Below are 19,073 nucleotides of genomic sequence, written 5' to 3'. Positions count from 1 at the left end.
AATGGCTGTGTCCTTAACACCTTGGGGACAGAGGGTTTTTCCGTTTTTGCACTTTAATTTTTTAATCCTTTCCTTTTAAAAATCATAACCCTTTCAATTTTGCACCTAAAATCCATATGATAGCTTAGTTTTTGCGTCACCAATTCTAATTTGTATTGACATCAGTAATTTTACACAAAAATCTACGGCAAAACGGAAAAAAGGCCATTTTGTAACTTTTCGGGGGTTCTGTTTCTACACTGTACATTTTTTGGTAAAATGAGACCTTATTATTCTGTAGGTCCATACGATCAAAATGATACCCTACTTATATAGATTTTATTTTGTCGTACTTCTGGAAATAATCATATCTACATGCAGGAAAATTTATACGTTTAAAATTGTCATCTTCTGACCCCTATAACTTTTTTATTTTTCTGCATATGGGGCGGTATGAGGGCTCATTTTTTGCGCCCTGAGCTGAAGTTTTAGCAGTACCATTTTTGTATTGATCGAACTTTTTGATCACTTTTCATAAATTTTTTCATAATATAAAAAGTGACTAAAACTCTATTTTGTACTTTGGAATTTTTTTGCGCATACGCCATTGACCGTGCGGTTTAACAATATATTTTTATAATTCTGACATTTCCGCATGCGGTGATATCATTTGTTGATTTTTATTTACACTTTTTTTTATGGGAAAAGGGGGGTGATTCAAACTTTTATTAGGGAAGGGGTTAAATGATCTTCATTCACTTTTTTTTGTCACTTTTATTTTTGCAATGTTATAGTTCCCATAGGGACCTATAACACTGCACACACTGATCTTTTACATTGATCTATGGTTTCTCATAGGAAACCATTGATCTATGATTCTGCCGCTTGACTGCTCCTGCCTGGATCTCAGGCACTGAGCAGTCATTTGGCGATCGGACAACAGGAGGCAAGTTAAGGGACACTCCTGCTGCCCTACAGCTGTTTGGGATGGGTTTGTGTCCAATTTTATTATATGGGTGGATTAGAGTACTACGCTTGAGGTTATTGCTACGCCGAGCGCTTCGGGTCCCTGCTCCTCCCCGGAGCGCTCGCGGCGTCCCTCTCTCTGCAGCGCCCCGGTCAGACCCGCTGAACGGGAGCGCTGCACTGACATTGCCGGCGGGGATGCGATTCGCATAGCGGGACGCGCCCGCTCGCGAATCGCATCCCAAGTCACTCACCTGTCCTGGTCCCCGGCTGTCACATCCTGGCGCGCGCGGCTCTGCTCCCTAGGGTGCGCGCGCGCGCCAGCTCTCTAAGATTTAAAGGGCCAGTGCACCAGTGATTGGTGCCTGGCCCAATCAGCCTAATTAGCTTCCACCTGCTCCCTGTCCATATTACCTCACTTCCCCTGCACTCCCTTGCCGGATCTTGTTGCCTTGTGCCAGTGAAAGCGTTTAGTGTTGTCCAAAGCCTGTGTTCCAGATCTCCTGCTATCCTTCTTGACTACGAACCTTGCCGCCTGCCCCGACCTTCTGCTACGTCTGACCTTGCCCCTGCCTAGTCCCACGCCTTCTCAGCAGTCAGCGAGGTTGAGCCGTTGCCGGTGGATACGACCTGGTTGCTACCGCCGCAGCAAGACCATCCCGCTTTGTGGCGGGCTCTGGTGAAAACCAGTAGCAACCCTAGAACCGGTCCACCGACACGGTCCACGCCAATCCCTCGCTGACACAGAGGATCCACATCCAGCCTGCCGAATCGTAACAGTAGATCCGGCCATGGATCCCGCTAAGGTGCCGCTGCCAAGTCTCCCTGACCTACCCACGGTGGTCGCCCAGCAATCGCAGCAAATTGCCCAACAAGGACAGCAGCTGTCGCAGTTGACCACCACGTTACAGCAACTTCTGCCACTGCTACAGCAGCAACCATCTCCTCCGCCAGCTCCTGCACCTCCACCGCAGCAAGTGGCCGCTCCTAGCCTCCGCTTGTCCCTGCCGGACAAATTTGATGGGGACTCCCGACTCTGCCGTGGCTTCTTGTCTCAATGTTCCCTGCATATGGAGATGTTGTCGGACCAATTTCCTACAGGACGGTCTAAGGTGGCGTTCGTAGTGAGTCTTCCATCTGGAAAGGCTTTGTCTTGGGCCACACCGCTCTGGGACCGCAATGATCCTGCCACAGCCACTGTCGAGTCCTTCTTCGCTGAAGTCCATAGTGTCTTCGAGGAACCAGCCCGAGCTTCTTCTGCCGAGACTGCCCTGCTGAACCTGGTCCAGGGTAATTCTTCAGTAGGCGAGTACACCATCCAATTTCGTACTCTCGCTTCCGAATTATCTTGGAATAACGAGGCTCTCTGCGCGACCTTTAAAAAAGGCCTATCCAGTAACATCAAGGATGTGCTGGCCGCACGAGAGATTCCTGCCAACCTGCAAGAACTTATCCATTTGGCCACCCGCATTGACATGCGTTTTTCTGAGAGACACCAGGAGCTCCGCCAGGAAAAAGACCTTGATCTCTGGGCACCTCTCTCACAGTATCCTTTGCAATCTACCCCTGTGCCTCCCACCGAGGAGGCTATGCAAGTGGATTGGTCTCGCCTGACCCATGAAGAGAGGACTCGCCGTAGGGATAACAATTTATGTCTGTACTGCGCTAGTACCGAACACTTCTTGGTGGATTGCCCTATTCGCCCTCCACATCTGGGAAACGCACGCACCCAGCTCACGTGGGTGTGGCGTCTCTTGGTACGAAGTCTGCTTCTCCACGTCTCACTGTGCCCGTGCGGATTTCTCCTTCTGTCAACTCCTCCTTCTCAGCCACGGCCTTCTTGGACTCTGGTTCTTCTGGAAATTTTATTTTGGCCTCTTTGGTGAATAAGTTCTGCATCCCGGTGACCCGTCTCGTCAAGCCGCCCTACATTTCCTTGGTCAACGGAGTTAAATTGGACTGCACCGTGCGTTACCACACAGAACCCCCTGCTCATGAGTATTGGACGGCATCACAAAAAAATTGAACTTTTTGTTTTGCCCAACTGCACCTCTGAAGTCCTCCTTGGTCTGCCATGGCTCCAACACCACTCTCCTACCCTTGATTGGACCACCGGGGAGATCAAGAATTGGGGGGCTTCTTGCCATAAAAAATGCCTCACGTCTGCTCCTAGTCCCGTCAGTCAAACCTCAGTGTCTCCTCCTTTACTTGGTCTCCCCAAGGCCTATCTGGACTATGCTGTGTGAGGAGGAGTCCTCATAGCCCCCGTCCTGGTAACACTTTGCCCCGTGCCCAGCTTCACCCTCTTCCCCCCCTCCCCACTCCCACGCCTTCTGGTTTGCCCGCTGTTGATGAGGTTTCCCGGGACTTCTCCACCATCTGGAAAGAGACTCAAAAATCCCTCATACAGGCCTCATCCCGGATGAAGAAACATCCCGACAAAAAGAGGGGGAGACCTAAGGGGGGGGTACTGTTACGCCGAGCGCTCCGGGTCCCTGCTCCTCCCCGGAGCGCTCGCGGCGTCCCTCTCTCTGCAGCGCCCCGGTCAGACCCGCTGACCGGGCGCGCTGCACTGACATTGCTGGCGGGGATGCGATTCGCATAGCGGGACGCGCCCGCTCGCGAAACGCATCCCAAGTCACTCACCTGTCCCGGTCCCCGGCTGTCACGTCCTGGCGCGCGCGGCTCCGCTCTCTAAGATTTAAAGGGCCAGTGCACCAGTGATTGGTGCCTGGCCCAATCAGCCTAATTAGCTTCCTCCTGCTCCCTGTCCATATTACCTCACTTCCCCTGCACTCCCTTGCCGGATCTTGTTGCCTTGTGCCAGTGAAAGCGTTTAGTGTTGTCCAAAGCCTGTGTTCCAGATCTCCTACTATCCTTCTTGACTACGAGCCTTGCCACCTGCCCCGACCTTCTGCTACGTCTGACCTTGCCTCTGCCTAGTCCTTCTGTCCCACGCCTTCTCAGCAGTCAGCGAGGTTGAGCCGTTGCCGGTGGATACGACCTGGTTGCTACCGCCGCAGCAAGACCATCCCGCTTTGCGGTGGGCTCTGGTGAAAACCAGTAGCAACCCTAGAACCGATCCACCGACACGGTCCACGCCAATCCCTCTCTGACACAGAGGATCCACATCTAGCCTGCCGAATCGTAACAGTTATTTAGTTGGAGAAAAGATGTCTTAGGGTCAATTTTTGTCACACTGTGAAAATATATGAATGGACAGTACAGATATCTTAATAGTGATCTTGTTATACTTAAGGACAGTAACTATGACAAGGTGACATCCCCTAGGTCTAGATGAAAGACATTTTCAACATAATCATAGGCTGGGGTTCTTTACTGAAAGAGAAATGAGACTATGGAACTTTCTGCCACATGATGTTGTAGTTCGAGGGGGAGCCTGGATGTTTTTCTGGAAAAATATTACAAGTTATGAATACTAGATTCATGAGCAATATGCAATATTGGATTGGGGAGGGAATTTTTCCTCTTATGGGGAACTTGACATCTGCCTCATGGGAAGTTTTTTGCCTTCCTCTGGATCAACACAGTAGGGTTTTAGGTTAAACTTGATGGACTCTTGTCTTTTTCAACCGTTTAAACGATATACCACACCGCTCTGTTACTGACTTGTCTTGTTTTTACATTCACTTTTAGTGCTCATATTGCTGTTTAGTTGTTTGTTAACCCTTTGGCACTCTGATCTTTTTCTCTGACTTCCATACTGCATTGTTTGTTACTTTGACTTCACTATGCCCTGCACCTTAGTTGTATAGGAACTGGCACCTTGGTTGGGACCAACCTATTATTGAGTTGGGCAACCTAAAAGGCAGGAGCACAAGGTGTGAGTCAGTTCAGGGCTGCACCTATCCCTGCTTGTGGTCATGGCTCCAAGAGCCTAGAGTGGGACCTGTACAAACTGTATAATACTGACCGTACTTACCGACCTGGAAACAGGAGACCATCTAGAGGACCTAAGAGGGAAAACTAGCGGATGAGGTGTGCCCAATTACCGCGACCGTGGGTATGTCTGATAGAGGGCATACCCTAGTAGGAATTATGAGAAATGAGGGAGGGCTGGGTGGGTGACGCCAACGTAACACACGCCCCCAGATGTGGGAGAGGGGTGATTATATACCCCACGCCACTCCCACAAATAAAGCCAATTAGGCTTAACACTTGTGGTCATGGCTCCAAGAGCCTAGAGTGGGACCTGTACAAACTGTATAATACTGACCGTACTTACCGACCTGGAAACAGGAGACCATCTAGAGGACCTAAGAGGGAAAACTAGCGGATGAGGTGTGCCCAATTACCGCGACCGTGGGTATGCCTGATAGAGGGCAAAGAGTCGGAGGTAGGGTACAACTGAGTTTTATTTGAATTTACAGAGCCAACACTTTAAACACCCCCGCCATCTCGGTGGACGGGTCAGGGACGTAGCACTCGAAACAGCCAGAATTCCAGAGCCCCAACTTCTTGATGACGTGTGCAGGGGCATTGTGTTTAGACGCTGCAGAGGCTGCTCCGATCCTAAACGAGTGACCTGAAATGCCACTAGGCTCGTGTCCCAGGACTCTGACAAGGGACCGCACGTGTTTGGTGAACTGTGAAGAGGAGAGTGCTGACCCATTGACCGGCAGAAGAGGGCTGTGCGCTGGCTGTCCAGGGAACGTGGAAAGGAGTTGTGTGAGGGCCAGGACCGGACACCATTGGTGAAAAGTGGGGAAATAGCGTATGGTGGCTCCCCATCTACAGGTTTTGGTGGAAGACAGAGTGAGTGCAAACCCTGCCCCGTGCGGTGATAGTTGGCTCAGGAGAAGACCCCGTGACCTTCGACCGCAGCGTGTGAACTCCCCCGGCCTCAAGAATCCGTAGAAGGCCAAGTAGATCGCTGCTTTGATGACAGTGCTGAGTCTGGGACCAAACGGGTGAGTGTCCAGGAGTGAGGACATGGATCGGAAAAGGTCGCCAGTGACTGGTGCACGGGAGGGTGGTTTGGGACGTGACAGGACAAGGATGCCTTTGAGTCCTGTCACGTCCCAGCTTTGGAGAGCCACGTGCCCCTGCCCAGCTGTAGTATGGCCTGCGTCGGGATGTGAGAAGGATCTATGGTGTTGTAACCCTGCTAAGTGAAGCTTGATGGTGTTGTGGGAGAGGTGAAGAGAAGAATGGCAGAAACCGACATAAGCAAGAGAGGAACGAACCGAAATTGTGGCAGGGAGACCTTGTTTGTGCATGAACGTGGAAAAAGAGGCTAGAGCTGCGTCATACGCCCGTTTGGTGCTGGGTGCAAGGGACTGTCTGATTAAAGAATTTGCCACTGTGATGAAGTCTGTTAGTCCATCTGGAGATACTGTGTTGAAGGAACTGGGACCCCGACGATGTCTGCTTCTGGGTGTACCTGAAAGAACAGCTTCATGTTACCTCGTGACAGAGCGTCAGCTGCTGTGTTTTTAGTACCCTCAATGTGCTCAACACAAAAGTGAAAATTGTGCTGAAGAGCGATCAAGACAAACTTCCTGACAAAACGCATGATATGCGGGGACTTAGAACGCCCTTTCCTTAAGATGTCTACTGTGGCCATGTTATCGCATCTGAAGCGGACAGTGGAGTTGACCCACGAATCACCCCATACGGCAGCGGCTGCTACTATTGGATAGATCTCGAATAAGGCCGAAGTTTCGTGAAAATTCGGGATAAGCAGTATGTCCTGTGGCCAAGGACTGGCCAGCCAGTGTGCGCCATGGAGAGCGGCGAAACCGACGGCTGAGGCGTCAGAAACCACGGAGGGGGATGTTTCCGTGGCTGAGGGGACAAAGAGCGAGATTCCGTTCCAGTTATTCAGGAAGTGACCCCACATGGCCAGGTCTGACATTGCCTCGCTGTCAATTCGAATGACATGCCTCTGCCCGGAAACTGAAGGAAGTAAGTCCAGGAGTCTGGATATGAATGACCTACCTTGCGGAATGATCCTCATCGCAAAGGCCATCATGCCTAGGAGGCTTTGGAGCTCCACCCTGGATACTGTGTGGCACTTTGTAATTTTTTGGATAACCTCACGGATCCTAGCCAGTTTCTCCTGGGGAAGCCTGGCTTGCATTTCCTCTGTGTCTAAGATGATGCCTAGGAAGGTGAGCTGAGTGGACGGGCCTTCGGTCTTATGGGGTGCGATTGGGACCCCAACTTCCTTGAACAGCCTCAGCAGTGACCTGAGATTGGAGGGACTGTGACCAGGGTGTTCCAGCAACAGGAAGTCGTCCAGATAGTGGATAGTGTAGTGACAGTTGGAGACATGTTGTAAGGCCCAGTGTAAGGCCGTGGCTAGTTGATCAAAAAGCCAGGGGCTACTTTTGGCTCCAAAGGTGAGTTTAGTGGCAAAGTAATACTTGCCTGCCCATTTTACACCATGCCACTGCCACAGGTCTTGCTTGATGGGAAGAAGTTTGAAGGCGTCGGTAATGTCAGCTTTGGAGAGCCACGTGCCCCTGCCCAGCTGTAGTATGGCCTGTATGGCTTGATCGATAGTGGAATATTTCATACTGAACTGATCGGAAGGGATCAGTGCATTGATGCTAGGGATGTTAGAAGAGTAAGGCGCGGAGAGGTCATAGATTAACCTTCTTTTATTAGAAAACTTCCCAGTGGCTAGCCCCAACGGACTAACCCTCCAGACAGAAAAAGGGGGTACATCAAAAAGCCTTTCAGAAGTTCGGTTTGTATTAATTCTGACACCACCATGGGTTCAGCGAGTGCTGACTGAAGGTTAAGGCATTCATACGTTCTTTGAGGCAACGCGACCAACCCTGTATGAAAGCCTTCGCAAAACCCCCCAACTAACCATCTGACCCAGCAGGGATCAGGGTGGCTGGCTAGAATGCGGGCCAGGGCGTCAACCCGCACCACGCCTAGTCACGCCTGGTTGCCTTTTTGAGAACAGATGGAGCTGGGGTGGGCCCGGAAACAGAGAAAACACACATGGAGAAGCTTGCAGTTGCTGTAGGTGCATGCAGAGAGGTTGAAATTGTTACATATCTGAGTCTTGCCCAGAAACCTGACCGGCCTACCTAGCCTGTCTAGAGCAGGAGAGTTCCTCTGACTGGGGCCTATGGAGATATTTTGGCTCCTGTTGGTGCTTATATCCGCCTGATCTTTGCTCAGGGGGCACCAATTAGTGGTGTGTGCAGTGACCCCGCACCAGCTGCAGGAGGGGGCTTTTAGACCTGCGAAATGCTCGCAGTAAAGTTCAGTGTCAACGGCTCCCCAGTTGGTTGTGTAATTGAATTGCTCGAAAGAAGCAGCTGCCTTAGCAGCAAAAGATTTGTGGTACTCGTAGAAAGTGGACCCTCCGTGTTTGTACGCCATTTGTGCGATCTTGTGGAGGTACAAATCAAGTTCCTCCCTGCGACTGGGACTAACTGAGCAAATGACGTCTCTATATAGCCCAAAGGCTATGACAAACTCGTTAATTGTTAGTTTCCTGTTAAGCCTGGCATCTTTGCTTTTGAAGGTGACAGCGAGATCGCCACAGGCAACGGTTTTGGTGTCATTGATGTCCGTGGTGGCTATCAGCAGAAGAGCCAAGTTGACATTCTTGCCCTCCACAATGTCTTTTTTAATTGCTGCCGGGATAAAGTGTGCGGGTGTAACATTCGGGGGAGGCTGAAGCATACCTGAAGGCGGAGCCTGAGAGGTAGAAGCAACAGGAACAGCGGGGCCTGGGGCTGTGTCCGTGACCCTGGCGCGTTCCATGTCCTCTAGTCTATCCTGTAGCCCGGACACTGATGTGAGCACCTGGCTCATCATGGTGTGGAGCTGCGAAAGTGAAGCACTGGACGCTTGGTCCGATGCTGCTGCCTGCCTCGCCGGGGGGGCCCGGTCTGTGCCCAGCAGGTTGAACAGCTCCCCTTTCTTGGCTGAGGCCGGAAAGGGGGTGCCCCTCCTCCTGAGTTCCTGCATCAGTTTGGGGATTGTCCAGGTACGGTAGGAGGACATGCTACCCCGGTCCGAAGCTCTTGCTGGGGTCTCGGGGACGGAGAGGGTGTCCTCAATGTCAGAGGGTTGCGACATGCTGCGTCGGAACCTGTCCGGGCCAGTAACGGGTGCCGGTAGACAAAGTTGGATGCTAGTGAGAACAGGGATGGTACCTGAACAACTCTGGCTGCTATCTTGTAACACTGACCTGCTGTATCCTGAGTTGTGGGAATAGAGGGAGCCTGAATAGGCACGACCCGGCTCACGGCTGAGGGGATACACAGAGACAGACAACAAATAAGTGAAAATGGGTGGCAGCTGAGTGCCTGACGTGATGAGTGCGTGACTTGGTGGGCTAAAAATGAGTTTCCCCCTATATTTTATTTTATTTTTTTTCTTTTGGGGTGTGTCAGATAACGGATGACCCAGTGTTCGTGTGTGTCGAGTTGCGTTGTGCTGAAGCAAGTCAGGAACAACGGGCTACACCAAGGCCCCCACTGACACGAACGGGGGTGCCGGCCGCCCGAGGCCCTGGGCCGCGTCAGCGGCGGGTCCAGCGCGTGAAAATGTGTTGGCCAAAATGATTGAATGTCGTGCAGAAGTGAGAACTGATGGCTATGTGAGAAGAAGTGAAATCAGTATATGCGTTTTTTTTTTTTTTTTTTTTTATATACCTCGAGCTGAAAGCTGAGAGGCGAAGCCACTTGTGGGGCTTAGGAACGACAGTGGAACCTGAAGGGTAAGACAAATACTAGAGTCATTAATGATGAGGGACAGCATGTGCCTGGCCATAGGGCTGTTTTTTTTTTTTTTTTTTTCTCTTTTTTTTTTTTTTTTGAGAAGGAAGGGGGGGGGCAGGTGTGACATGGTGGCCGAACCTGGGTGATGCCGACGCTCACGGCCCGACAGCCCAGACCCCGGGCGCCTCCCCCCCTCGCGGCACCTGACCATGCATAAGCACGCCGGGAGCTAGCAGGAAAGGGGGGAGAGCGCCCGGACCCGACTGTGGGATGGCACCCTACGAACGTCCCGGCCGGCCCCCATGACAGGGATGGCGTGGCTCCGGGGAGTGGCGCCGCCCCCCTCAACGGCGGGGCCCCGCCCCCGCAGCCCGTGGCGCCGCAGAGCTGGGTGCAGGAACGGAGCCCCCCCCCCCCCCCCCCGCGGCAACGCGGCGCCGGGCGATGACGCGGACGCCGGGACGCGAAGACCCGCCCCCCCCCCCCCCCGGCCGCCTCGCGGCGTCGGCCGGAGCGGGGAGCGGGCCCCGGGCCCGGCGAGCACGCGTACTGTCGCCCTCTGGATTGTGGGAAGGAGTGACCGGAAGCGACGCCGACCGCCGGGGCGAATGGGGACCCCGCCCCCCCGCAGCCCTGCGCCGCAATCTGGAGCGTGGGATGGGATCCCCGAGCCCGGCAGCAGGCGCAACTCCACTCTCTCGGGACCGGGAACCGGGCGGGCCAGGTGAGCGGTGGGGGAACACGGGAAGGGGAAAACATGCAAGAAAAAACGGGGTACAAAAAACCTGGGGGAGCGCGAGGAGGCAAGCGACCCAGCTGGGGGTGAGCCTGCTCCGGCACTACGAACCCGGGCTGAACAACATAGAGCCACACTGGCACTTACCTAACCAACCTCTGCGAGGACGGGGGATAGAACCGTTACACACTACCAACGACACTCCAGGGGGGGGGACGTATGCACTAACACGGTAGACTACTAGAGAACTACCGCCAACGTAACACACGCCCCCAGATGTGGGAGAGGGGTGATTATATACCCCACTCCACTCCCACAAATAAAGCCAATTAGGCTTAACACTTAGCATGACCGAAAAGATCTCTGACAGATATAGAAATTTAGACAGTATAGTGTTTTTGATTGCAGAGATATGGCAAAGAATTGAAAGGGGCAGGATGGACCACTTAGACAAGAGGTCTTTAATATGGCACATACCTCAGTAAGCTAGTTAGGCATCCTGCCATGGAAAATCACTATCAATTTGTAGTAAGGAATGTGGTGGGACATATATAAGGGAAGAGCATCAGTTTCAGTGCAGTTAGTTTTATACACAAGAGGTGGCCAAAATGATGGAGGATGGAGTGGAGTTGCAACCTTTTTTTTTTTTAACTCAAGGTAACTACTAACATATGTAAATAAATATTTTACTCTCATGTCAGAGGTGTCCATAGCTTTTAACTGTTGCCTCTTAAAAAAAATGGACTTACTTTGTCAGTAAAGCACATAAATGCAAATGTATACATTGCAAGTTATATTTAGTAAAATTCTATAAAAAATTATTGTGTAAAGTTGAGTTACTTTGCATGGATATTCTGTTTTATCTTCCTATTTTCTTCTTTTTTCCATGTAGGGGTCATTATAAAAAAAAAAGGTGTTGAAATCCCATGTCCATTGGCAGTTGAAGCTTTTGCTGCTCACCTCAGCTACATATGTAAATATGATGACAAGTATAGCAAGTAAGTAACATTGCATTAGGCAATTAAAGGGCTACTCCGGTGATTAGACATCTTATCCCCTATCCAAAGGATAGGGGATATGATGCCGGATCGCGGGAGTCCCGCCGCTGGGGACCCCCGGGATCATGCACGCGGCACCCCCTTTGTAATCAGTCCCTGGAGCGTGTTCGCTCCGGGACTGATTACCGGCGACTACAGGGCGGGCGGGGTGGGACGTCACGCCCCCGCCCCCATGTAATGTCATGCTCCACCCCTCAATGCAAGCCTACGGGAGGGGGCATGACAGCTGTCATGCCCCCTCCCGTAGGCTTGCATTGAGGGGCGGAGCGTGACATCACACGGGGCAGGGGTGTGACATCACACGCCGCCCGCCCTGTGGTCGCCGGTAACTGTTTACAAACGGGGTGCCGCGTGCATGATCCCGGGGCTCCCCAGCGGCGGGACTCCCGCGATCAGGCATCTTATCCCCTATCCTTTGGATAGGGGATAAGATGTGTAAGCACCGGAGTACCCCTTTAAAGCAAATCTGTCACAAGAAAAATTCTTATTAGATCACCAGCACTGTGACATAGTCTTCAATGAAAGAATTCAGATGAAGCCTGTGAATCCTATTTATTAAGACAAAAATGCATTTTTATGGCCATTTATAGTGTCAGAGAGGCGAAGCCTAGGGTTTTCTTTGCCCCAGGGCTGCAGTGCCTCTGTACTGTAAATAATTTCCCTGTCTGCCCATTGGCAGACAGGCCAGGCTCGGTTTAGACTGCCAAGCCTTGCTGAAGTCCTGCACCACCAGAATGACAACGGGGAGACATATCGGAGCCCGTACCACTATGCTATGTGACAGGACTTCAGTAGACATAGCCTGTCAATGGGTGGAAGTGCAGGGATTTATAGGACAAGAGGAGCTGTGGCCTTGAGGTACAGAAGACCTTAGGCAATTCTTCTCTGACACTACAACTTGCCATAAAAGAGCATTTTTTTTTTGTTTGGACAAACACTCAGCTAATATTTTTATTGTAGATCTTTCTATCTTGGTGGTTTCATATGAATTTTTTATGTGGCAGATTCACTTTAAATTCTATTTTTCCTATTTTCTTCTTTAAATAATAAGAAATCATTTAATTAAATAAAAAAAAACACATTGAGAGAGATTTATCAAAACCTGTTTAGAGAAAAAGTGGTGCATTTTCCCATAGCAATTAAAAAACGAACACAAAAAAGCGAACACTAAGATAACACATCCCAGATCTGAATGAACTAATAGTATGAAATACTTTCATCTTTACATAGATGAATGTGCTGACAAGAAAATCACACAAAAATTATCAATGGAAATCAAATTTATCAATTCATGGAGGTCTGGATATGGAGTCACACTCAAAATCAAAATGGAAAACCACACTACAGGCTGATCCAACTTTGATGTAATGTCCTTAAAACAAGTCAAAATGAGGCTCAGTAGTGTGTGTTGCCTCCACGTGCCTGTATGACCTCCCTACAATGCCTGAGGTGGTGGATGGTCTCCTGAGGGATGTCCTCCCAGACCTGGACTAAAGCATCCGCCAACAGTCTGTGGTGCAATGTGGCGTTGATGGATGGAACAACATGATTTTCCAGATGTGCTCAATCGGATTCAGGTCTGGGAAACGGGCGGGCCAGTCTACAGCATCAATGCCTTCCTCTTGCCGGAAGGAACTGCTGACACACTCCATCCACATGAGGTCTAGCATTGTCTTGCATTAGGAGGAACCCAGGGCCAACCGCACCAGCATATGGTCTCACAAGGGGTCTGAGGATCTTATCTCGGTACCTAATGGCAGTTAGACTACCTCTTGCAAGCACATGGAGGGCTGTGCGGCCCCCAAAGAAATGCCACCCCACACCATTACTGACCCACTGGCAAACCGGTCATGCTGGAGGATGTTGCAGGCAGCAGAACATTCTCCACGGAATCTCCAGACTCTGTCAAGTCTGTCACATGTGCTCAGTGAACCTGCTTTCATCTGTGAAGAGCACAGGGTGCCAGTGGCGAATTTGCCAATGTTGGTGTTCTCTGGCAAATGCCAAACGTCCTGCACGGTGTTGGGTTGTAAGCACAACCCCCACCTGTGGACATCGCCTCATGGAGTCTGTTTCTGACCGTTTGAGAGGACACATGCACATTTGTGGCCTGCTGGAGGCCATTTTGCAGGGCTCTGGCAGTGCTCCTCCTTCTCCTCCTTGCACAATGGAGGAGGTAGCGGTCCTGCTGCAGGCCTCCTCCACGTCTGCTGAAGTACTGGCCTGTCTCCTGGTAGCGCCTCCATGCTCTGGACTCTACGCTGACAGACACAGCAAACCTTCTTGCCACAGCTCGCATTGATGTGCCAACCTGGATGAGCTGCACTACCTGAGCTACTTGTGTAGGTTGTAGACTCCATCTCATGCTACCACTAGAGTGAAAGCACCACCAGCATTCAAAAGTGACCAAAACATCAGCCATGAAGCATAGGAACTGAGAAGTGGTCTGTGGTTACCACCTGCAGAACCACTCCTTTATTTGGGGTGTCTTGCTAATTGCCTATAATTTCTACCTGTTGTCTGTTCCATTTCCACAACAGCATGTGAAATTGATTGTCAATCAGCGTTGCTTCCGGAGTGGACAGTATGACTTCACAGAAGTGTGATTGGCTTGGAGTTACATTGTGTTGTTTAAGTGTTCCCTTTATTTTTTTGAGCAGTGTAAAGTAAGCACCCTGTGTCTTCCTATATATACAGTGATATTAAAATTACAGACCGGTATGAGATCTTTTGTGGGTGGCTATATCGGCTCACTCATTTTTTTGAGCAGTGTAAAGTAAGCACCCTGTGTCTTCCTATATATACATTGATATTAAAATTACAGACCGGTATGAGATCTTTTGTGGGTGGCTATATCGGCTCACTCATTATATTTGGCGTTTATTTCAACTTTACCATCCTTATTAGACTTGTTGTTATTAATACAGTTAATTCTAAGGGTTAAAGGGGTACTCCTGCACTAAACCTCTTATCCCCTATCAAAAGCATGGATAATTTACTCTTAAGAGAGTGTTTACCTATACAGTGTTTCTACAATGTTGGATTAACAATGGACTTTGAATATGTCATATAAGACTATGATATTCAGACACATTAAAGGGCTATTCCAGGAAAAAAGATTTTTGACTATGATACAGGGGCTGTAAAGTTAGTGTAGTTCATAATATAATTTCTGTACCTGTGTGTGACAGTTTTTGCACAATTCTTATGTGATTTTCAACCCAATATTTATTTTTAACAGCATACGAAATGACTGTTGTCTCAGATTTTTCCCAGTTTGCAATGGGGCCGAGACTTGAATCACTAGTCAGCTGATGACAGGGAGCCTGTCTACTTCAATGGGTGGAGCGATCGCTTGGGAGAGAGATCAATCTGCGACTAATGCAACAGCTGTAGGCACCCTGATTGAAATGCACAGGTCTTTTTGAATGGATGCAGCTCATTTATGTTTCAATGGGTGGGGTTGCTGATGTGTGGGAAGGAGGAAAATAGATTTATGGGATTTGTAGTCAAAGAAAACTCAAACAGGAAATACCAGATCACAAAAAGCTAGCCACAGTGTTATGGTAATCTCACAACATAGCCATTTAGCCCCAAGACAAGCGCAAATTCTTCCTAAGCATGTCCATTTCTGTCTGCCAAGTACTTACTAAAATCACCTTATGGGCGATAACCCCTTTAACTTTGAATAGGTTTGAAGATCTTAAGATTGGAATACTTACCTATGGAGAGTTTCCGTGGGACCAATGTGGTGGGATGTAACTGGTGGCCGGGTTTTGTTCAAATTGGTTCTTTATGGCCAACTTAAAAATACAAAAATAAAATTAAAAAGTATTAATTAATGTAACTCATTGTAATCTAATAGATTAATATATATTGATTCATAATAAAATAATTTCAATGAGAACAAGTCCTAATTAGGGAATAAAGTTATAAGATTATAAAAAATAACTATTATAAAAAATCAAACCTAAATTATAATAGGTTATACTCTGTATTATAGTCAAACTGTAATGAAGCTAACTCACATTGGTACTTAATAGATATGAATAACAAGATCCATGTAAAGATTAATCTAAATAAAATAAACAGGCTTTGAGTACAACTAAGATAAGGGAAGAATGAAAGAATTGGAGCACATGCGTGGCTAAAGGGGTATTCCAGGGAAAAAAAAAAATTACATATCAACTAGCTCCAGAAAGTTAGACAGATTTGTAAATTACTTCTATTAAAAAATCTTAATTCTTACAGTACTTATGAGCTTCTGAAGTTAAGGTTGTTCTTTTCTGTCTAAGTGCTCTCTGATGACACGTGTCTCGGGAACCGCCCAGTTTAGAAGCAAATCCCCATAGCAAACCTCTTCTAAACGGGCGGTTCCCGAGACACGTGTCATCAAAGAGCACTTAGACAGAAAAGAACAAACTTAACTTCAGAAGCTCATAAGTATTGAAAGGATTAAGATTTTTTAATAGAAGTAATTTACAAATCTGTTTAACTTTCTGGAGCCAGTTGATCTATAAAAAAAAGTTTTTCCCTGGATAACCCTTTTAATCCTTCCAATAATTATCAGCTGCTGAAGATGAATTGTTCTTTTCCGTCTGGCAACAGTGCTCTCTGCTGACATTTCTGCTTGTCTTGGGAACTGCACAGAGAAGAAGAGGTTTGCTATGGGGATTTGCTTCTACTCTGGACAGTTCCCGAGACAGGTGTCATCAGAGAGCACTTAGACAGAAAAGAACAACTCCACTTCAGCAGCTCATAAGTACTGAAAGGATTTTTTAGTAGAAGTAATTTACAAATCTGTTTAACTTTCTGGAGCCAGTTGATATATTAAAAAAAGTTTTTTCCTCGATAACCCCTTTAATACCTAATTGTTATATTGTATTGCATCTGGAAACCAGAATACAGAGGAGTTGGATGAGTAGAGAAGGTCATGTGACCCAAGTGGATGGGATAGTCACATGATCGCAGAGTGTCACATGGTTGGCATTGACGCATGTGAACTGTGATGTCATGGTCACGTGAATGCGTGAACACATGACAGATAACCGGACGGAGTAATCAATAGTGGAGGTGACGCAGACATACAAGATACTGCAGCAGGATATGTACTTCCCATAAGATCAGACAGGATTGGCAAGTGATTACTAATAAACTAACAGAGGTGGAGAAGGAGGTCTGGGAGATACGGTGACTATCAGGAAGTGTTTTAGAGAATTTACTGTCTATGCCTACAAACGGAGCTGTTATAAGATCAAGCAGAGTGTCTGATATGCTACTGCTACCTCGGCTCTTGACAAAGCCGGTTACACCGGCGAAATGTCGGAGAGGTGCATGAGTGTATCTTTTAATTAGCAATGGGGGAGATCTAAATAGGGACAATTGGCAGCATACCATCTAAGATAAGGGAAAAATGGTTTAGAATTAACTGTATTAATAACAATGAGTCTAATAACAATGGTAATGCTGAAAGAAACCCCAAATATAATGAGTGAGCTGATATAGCCACCCACAAAAGATCTCATACCCCTCGGTAATTTTAATATCACTGTACATATAGGAAGACACAAGAAATTTTTTTTTTTTGGGGGGGGGGGGGGGGTCCTACAGATAGGGATCTGGTCCCTGAGGGACTTTCATCTGGAGGGGTATTTGTAAAAGTTATTAACCCTAGGAATCCTTGGGGATTTTTTGATTCTTAAAAGTGGCCCATAGCAACCAGAGTGTTTCATTTTTAGAAAGGCTTCTAAAAAATTAAAGAAGCAATCTGATTGGCTGGTATGGGCAACTGCACCGCTCCTTCCAAACACAAATTTTGATAAATTTAAATAGCTCCACATTAAAAACATTTGAACAAGGGGATCTAGCAATATTAGTGCACCTGTACTAATGAACAAGGTATATGTGTGAAATATATGTACTTTATTAGCTATTTTATCTACTAGTTAGATTTCATGTAGTAACTTGCACTCCGTGCCTTTAACCCCTTGAGGACCGGGACATTTTTCATTTTTGCACTTTCGTTTTTTAAGTCATAACACTTTCAATTTTCCAGCTACAGACCCATATGAGGGCTTTTTTTTATTTGTGCCACCAATTTTACTTAAAGGGGTAGTCCAGTGGTGAAAAACTTATCCCCTATCCTAAGGATAGGGGATAAGTTTGAGATCGCGGGGGGTCCGACCGCTGGGGCCCCCTGCGATCTCTCTGTACGGGGCCCCGGCTCTCGGCCCAGATAGCGGTTGTCGACCCCCGCACGAAGCGGCGGCCGACACGCCCCCTCAATACATCTCTATGGCAGAGCCAGAGATTGCCGAAGGCAGCGCTTCGGCTCTGCCATAGAGTTGTATTGAGGGGGCGTGTCGGCCGCCGCCTCGTGCGGAGGTCGACACGCCCTCTTCCCGCGGGCTGTCGGGGCTCCGTACAGGAGATCGCAGGGGGCCCCAGCGGTCGGACCCCCCACGATCTGCAACTTATCCCCTATCCTTAGGATAGGGGATAAGTTGCTCACCACTGAGTCACCACTGGACTACTCCTTTAAATCATTTCACAGCTAATTCTATAGCAAAACAAAAAAAAATTATTTGTGGGGCAAAATTAAGGGTAAAAAAAAACTATTTTGTAAATTTTGGGGGCTTTCAATCCTACACAGTGCAACCTTAGGTAAAAATCACACCTTATATTTATTACATAGTAACATGGTTCATAAGGTTGAAAAAAAGACCAGAGTCCATCAAGTTCAACCTATAACCCTAATAAGTCCCTATTGAGTTGAGTTGATCCAGAGGAAGGCAAAAAACCCTCATACTAGAGGTAAAAATTCCTTCCCGACTCCAAATATGGCAGTCAGAATAAATCCCTGGATCAACCTTCTGTCCCTATAAATCTAATATACATAACCAGCAATGTTATTACTCTCCAAAAATGCATCCAGCCCCTTTTTTAACTCTATTACAGAGTTCACCATGACCACCTCCTCTGGGAGAGAATTCCACAGTCTCACTGCTCTTACAATAAAGAGCCCCCGTCTGTGCTGGTGTAGGAACCTTCTTTCCTCTAGATGTAGAGGATGCCCCCTTGTTATTGATACAGTCCTGGGTATAAATAGATCATGGGAGAGATCTCTGTACTGTCCCCTGATATATTTATACATAGTTATAAGCCTTCTTTTTCTAAACTAAATAACCCTAATTTTGATAATCTTTCTGGGTACTGTAGTCCTCCCATTCCCCATATTACTCTGGTTGCCCATCTTTGAACCCTCTCCAGCTCCACTGTATATTTCTTGTACACTGGTGCCCAGTACTGTACACAGTATTCTATGTGTGGTCTGACTAGTGATTTGTACAGCGGTAGAATTATTTCCTTGTTGTGGGCATCTATTGATGCACCCCATGATTTTATTAGCCTTGGCAGCAGCTGCCCGACACTGGTCACTACAGCTAAATTTACTGTTAACTAAGACACCGAAGTCCTTTTCCATGTCAGTAGTCCCAAATGTTCTCCCTTTTAATACATAATCCCAGCCCGGATTATTCTTCCCCATGTGCATTACCTTACATTTATCAGTGTTGAACCTCATCTGCCACTTCCCAGCCCAAACCTCCAACCTATCCAGAT

The 19,073-nt window shown here is 48.1% G+C and overlaps 1 protein-coding gene across 3 annotated transcripts in view; it reads left to right on the top strand.

Annotated features, from left to right (window-relative positions):
* The window catches only part of PGBD5 (piggyBac transposable element derived 5), a 442,361-nt gene that overhangs the window by 363,882 nt on the left and 59,406 nt on the right, over positions 1–19,073 (top strand). For 2 of the 3 annotated variants that reach the window (XM_056566918.1, XM_056566919.1), the window contains one exon: positions 11,288–11,393. The exons of the other annotated variant lie outside the window; for it this stretch is intronic. In XM_056566918.1, the coding sequence (XP_056422893.1) occupies positions 11,288–11,393 (106 nt within the window). The remainder of the gene's footprint in view (positions 1–11,287; positions 11,394–19,073) is intronic. 3 annotated transcript variants of the gene reach the window in all.

The sequence above is a fragment of the Hyla sarda genome, chromosome 3 (assembly GCF_029499605.1).
Source record: "Hyla sarda isolate aHylSar1 chromosome 3, aHylSar1.hap1, whole genome shotgun sequence".
In the NCBI taxonomy this organism is placed as follows: Eukaryota; Metazoa; Chordata; class Amphibia; order Anura; family Hylidae; genus Hyla; species Hyla sarda.
This window is presented reverse-complemented; position numbering and strand designations above follow the sequence as displayed.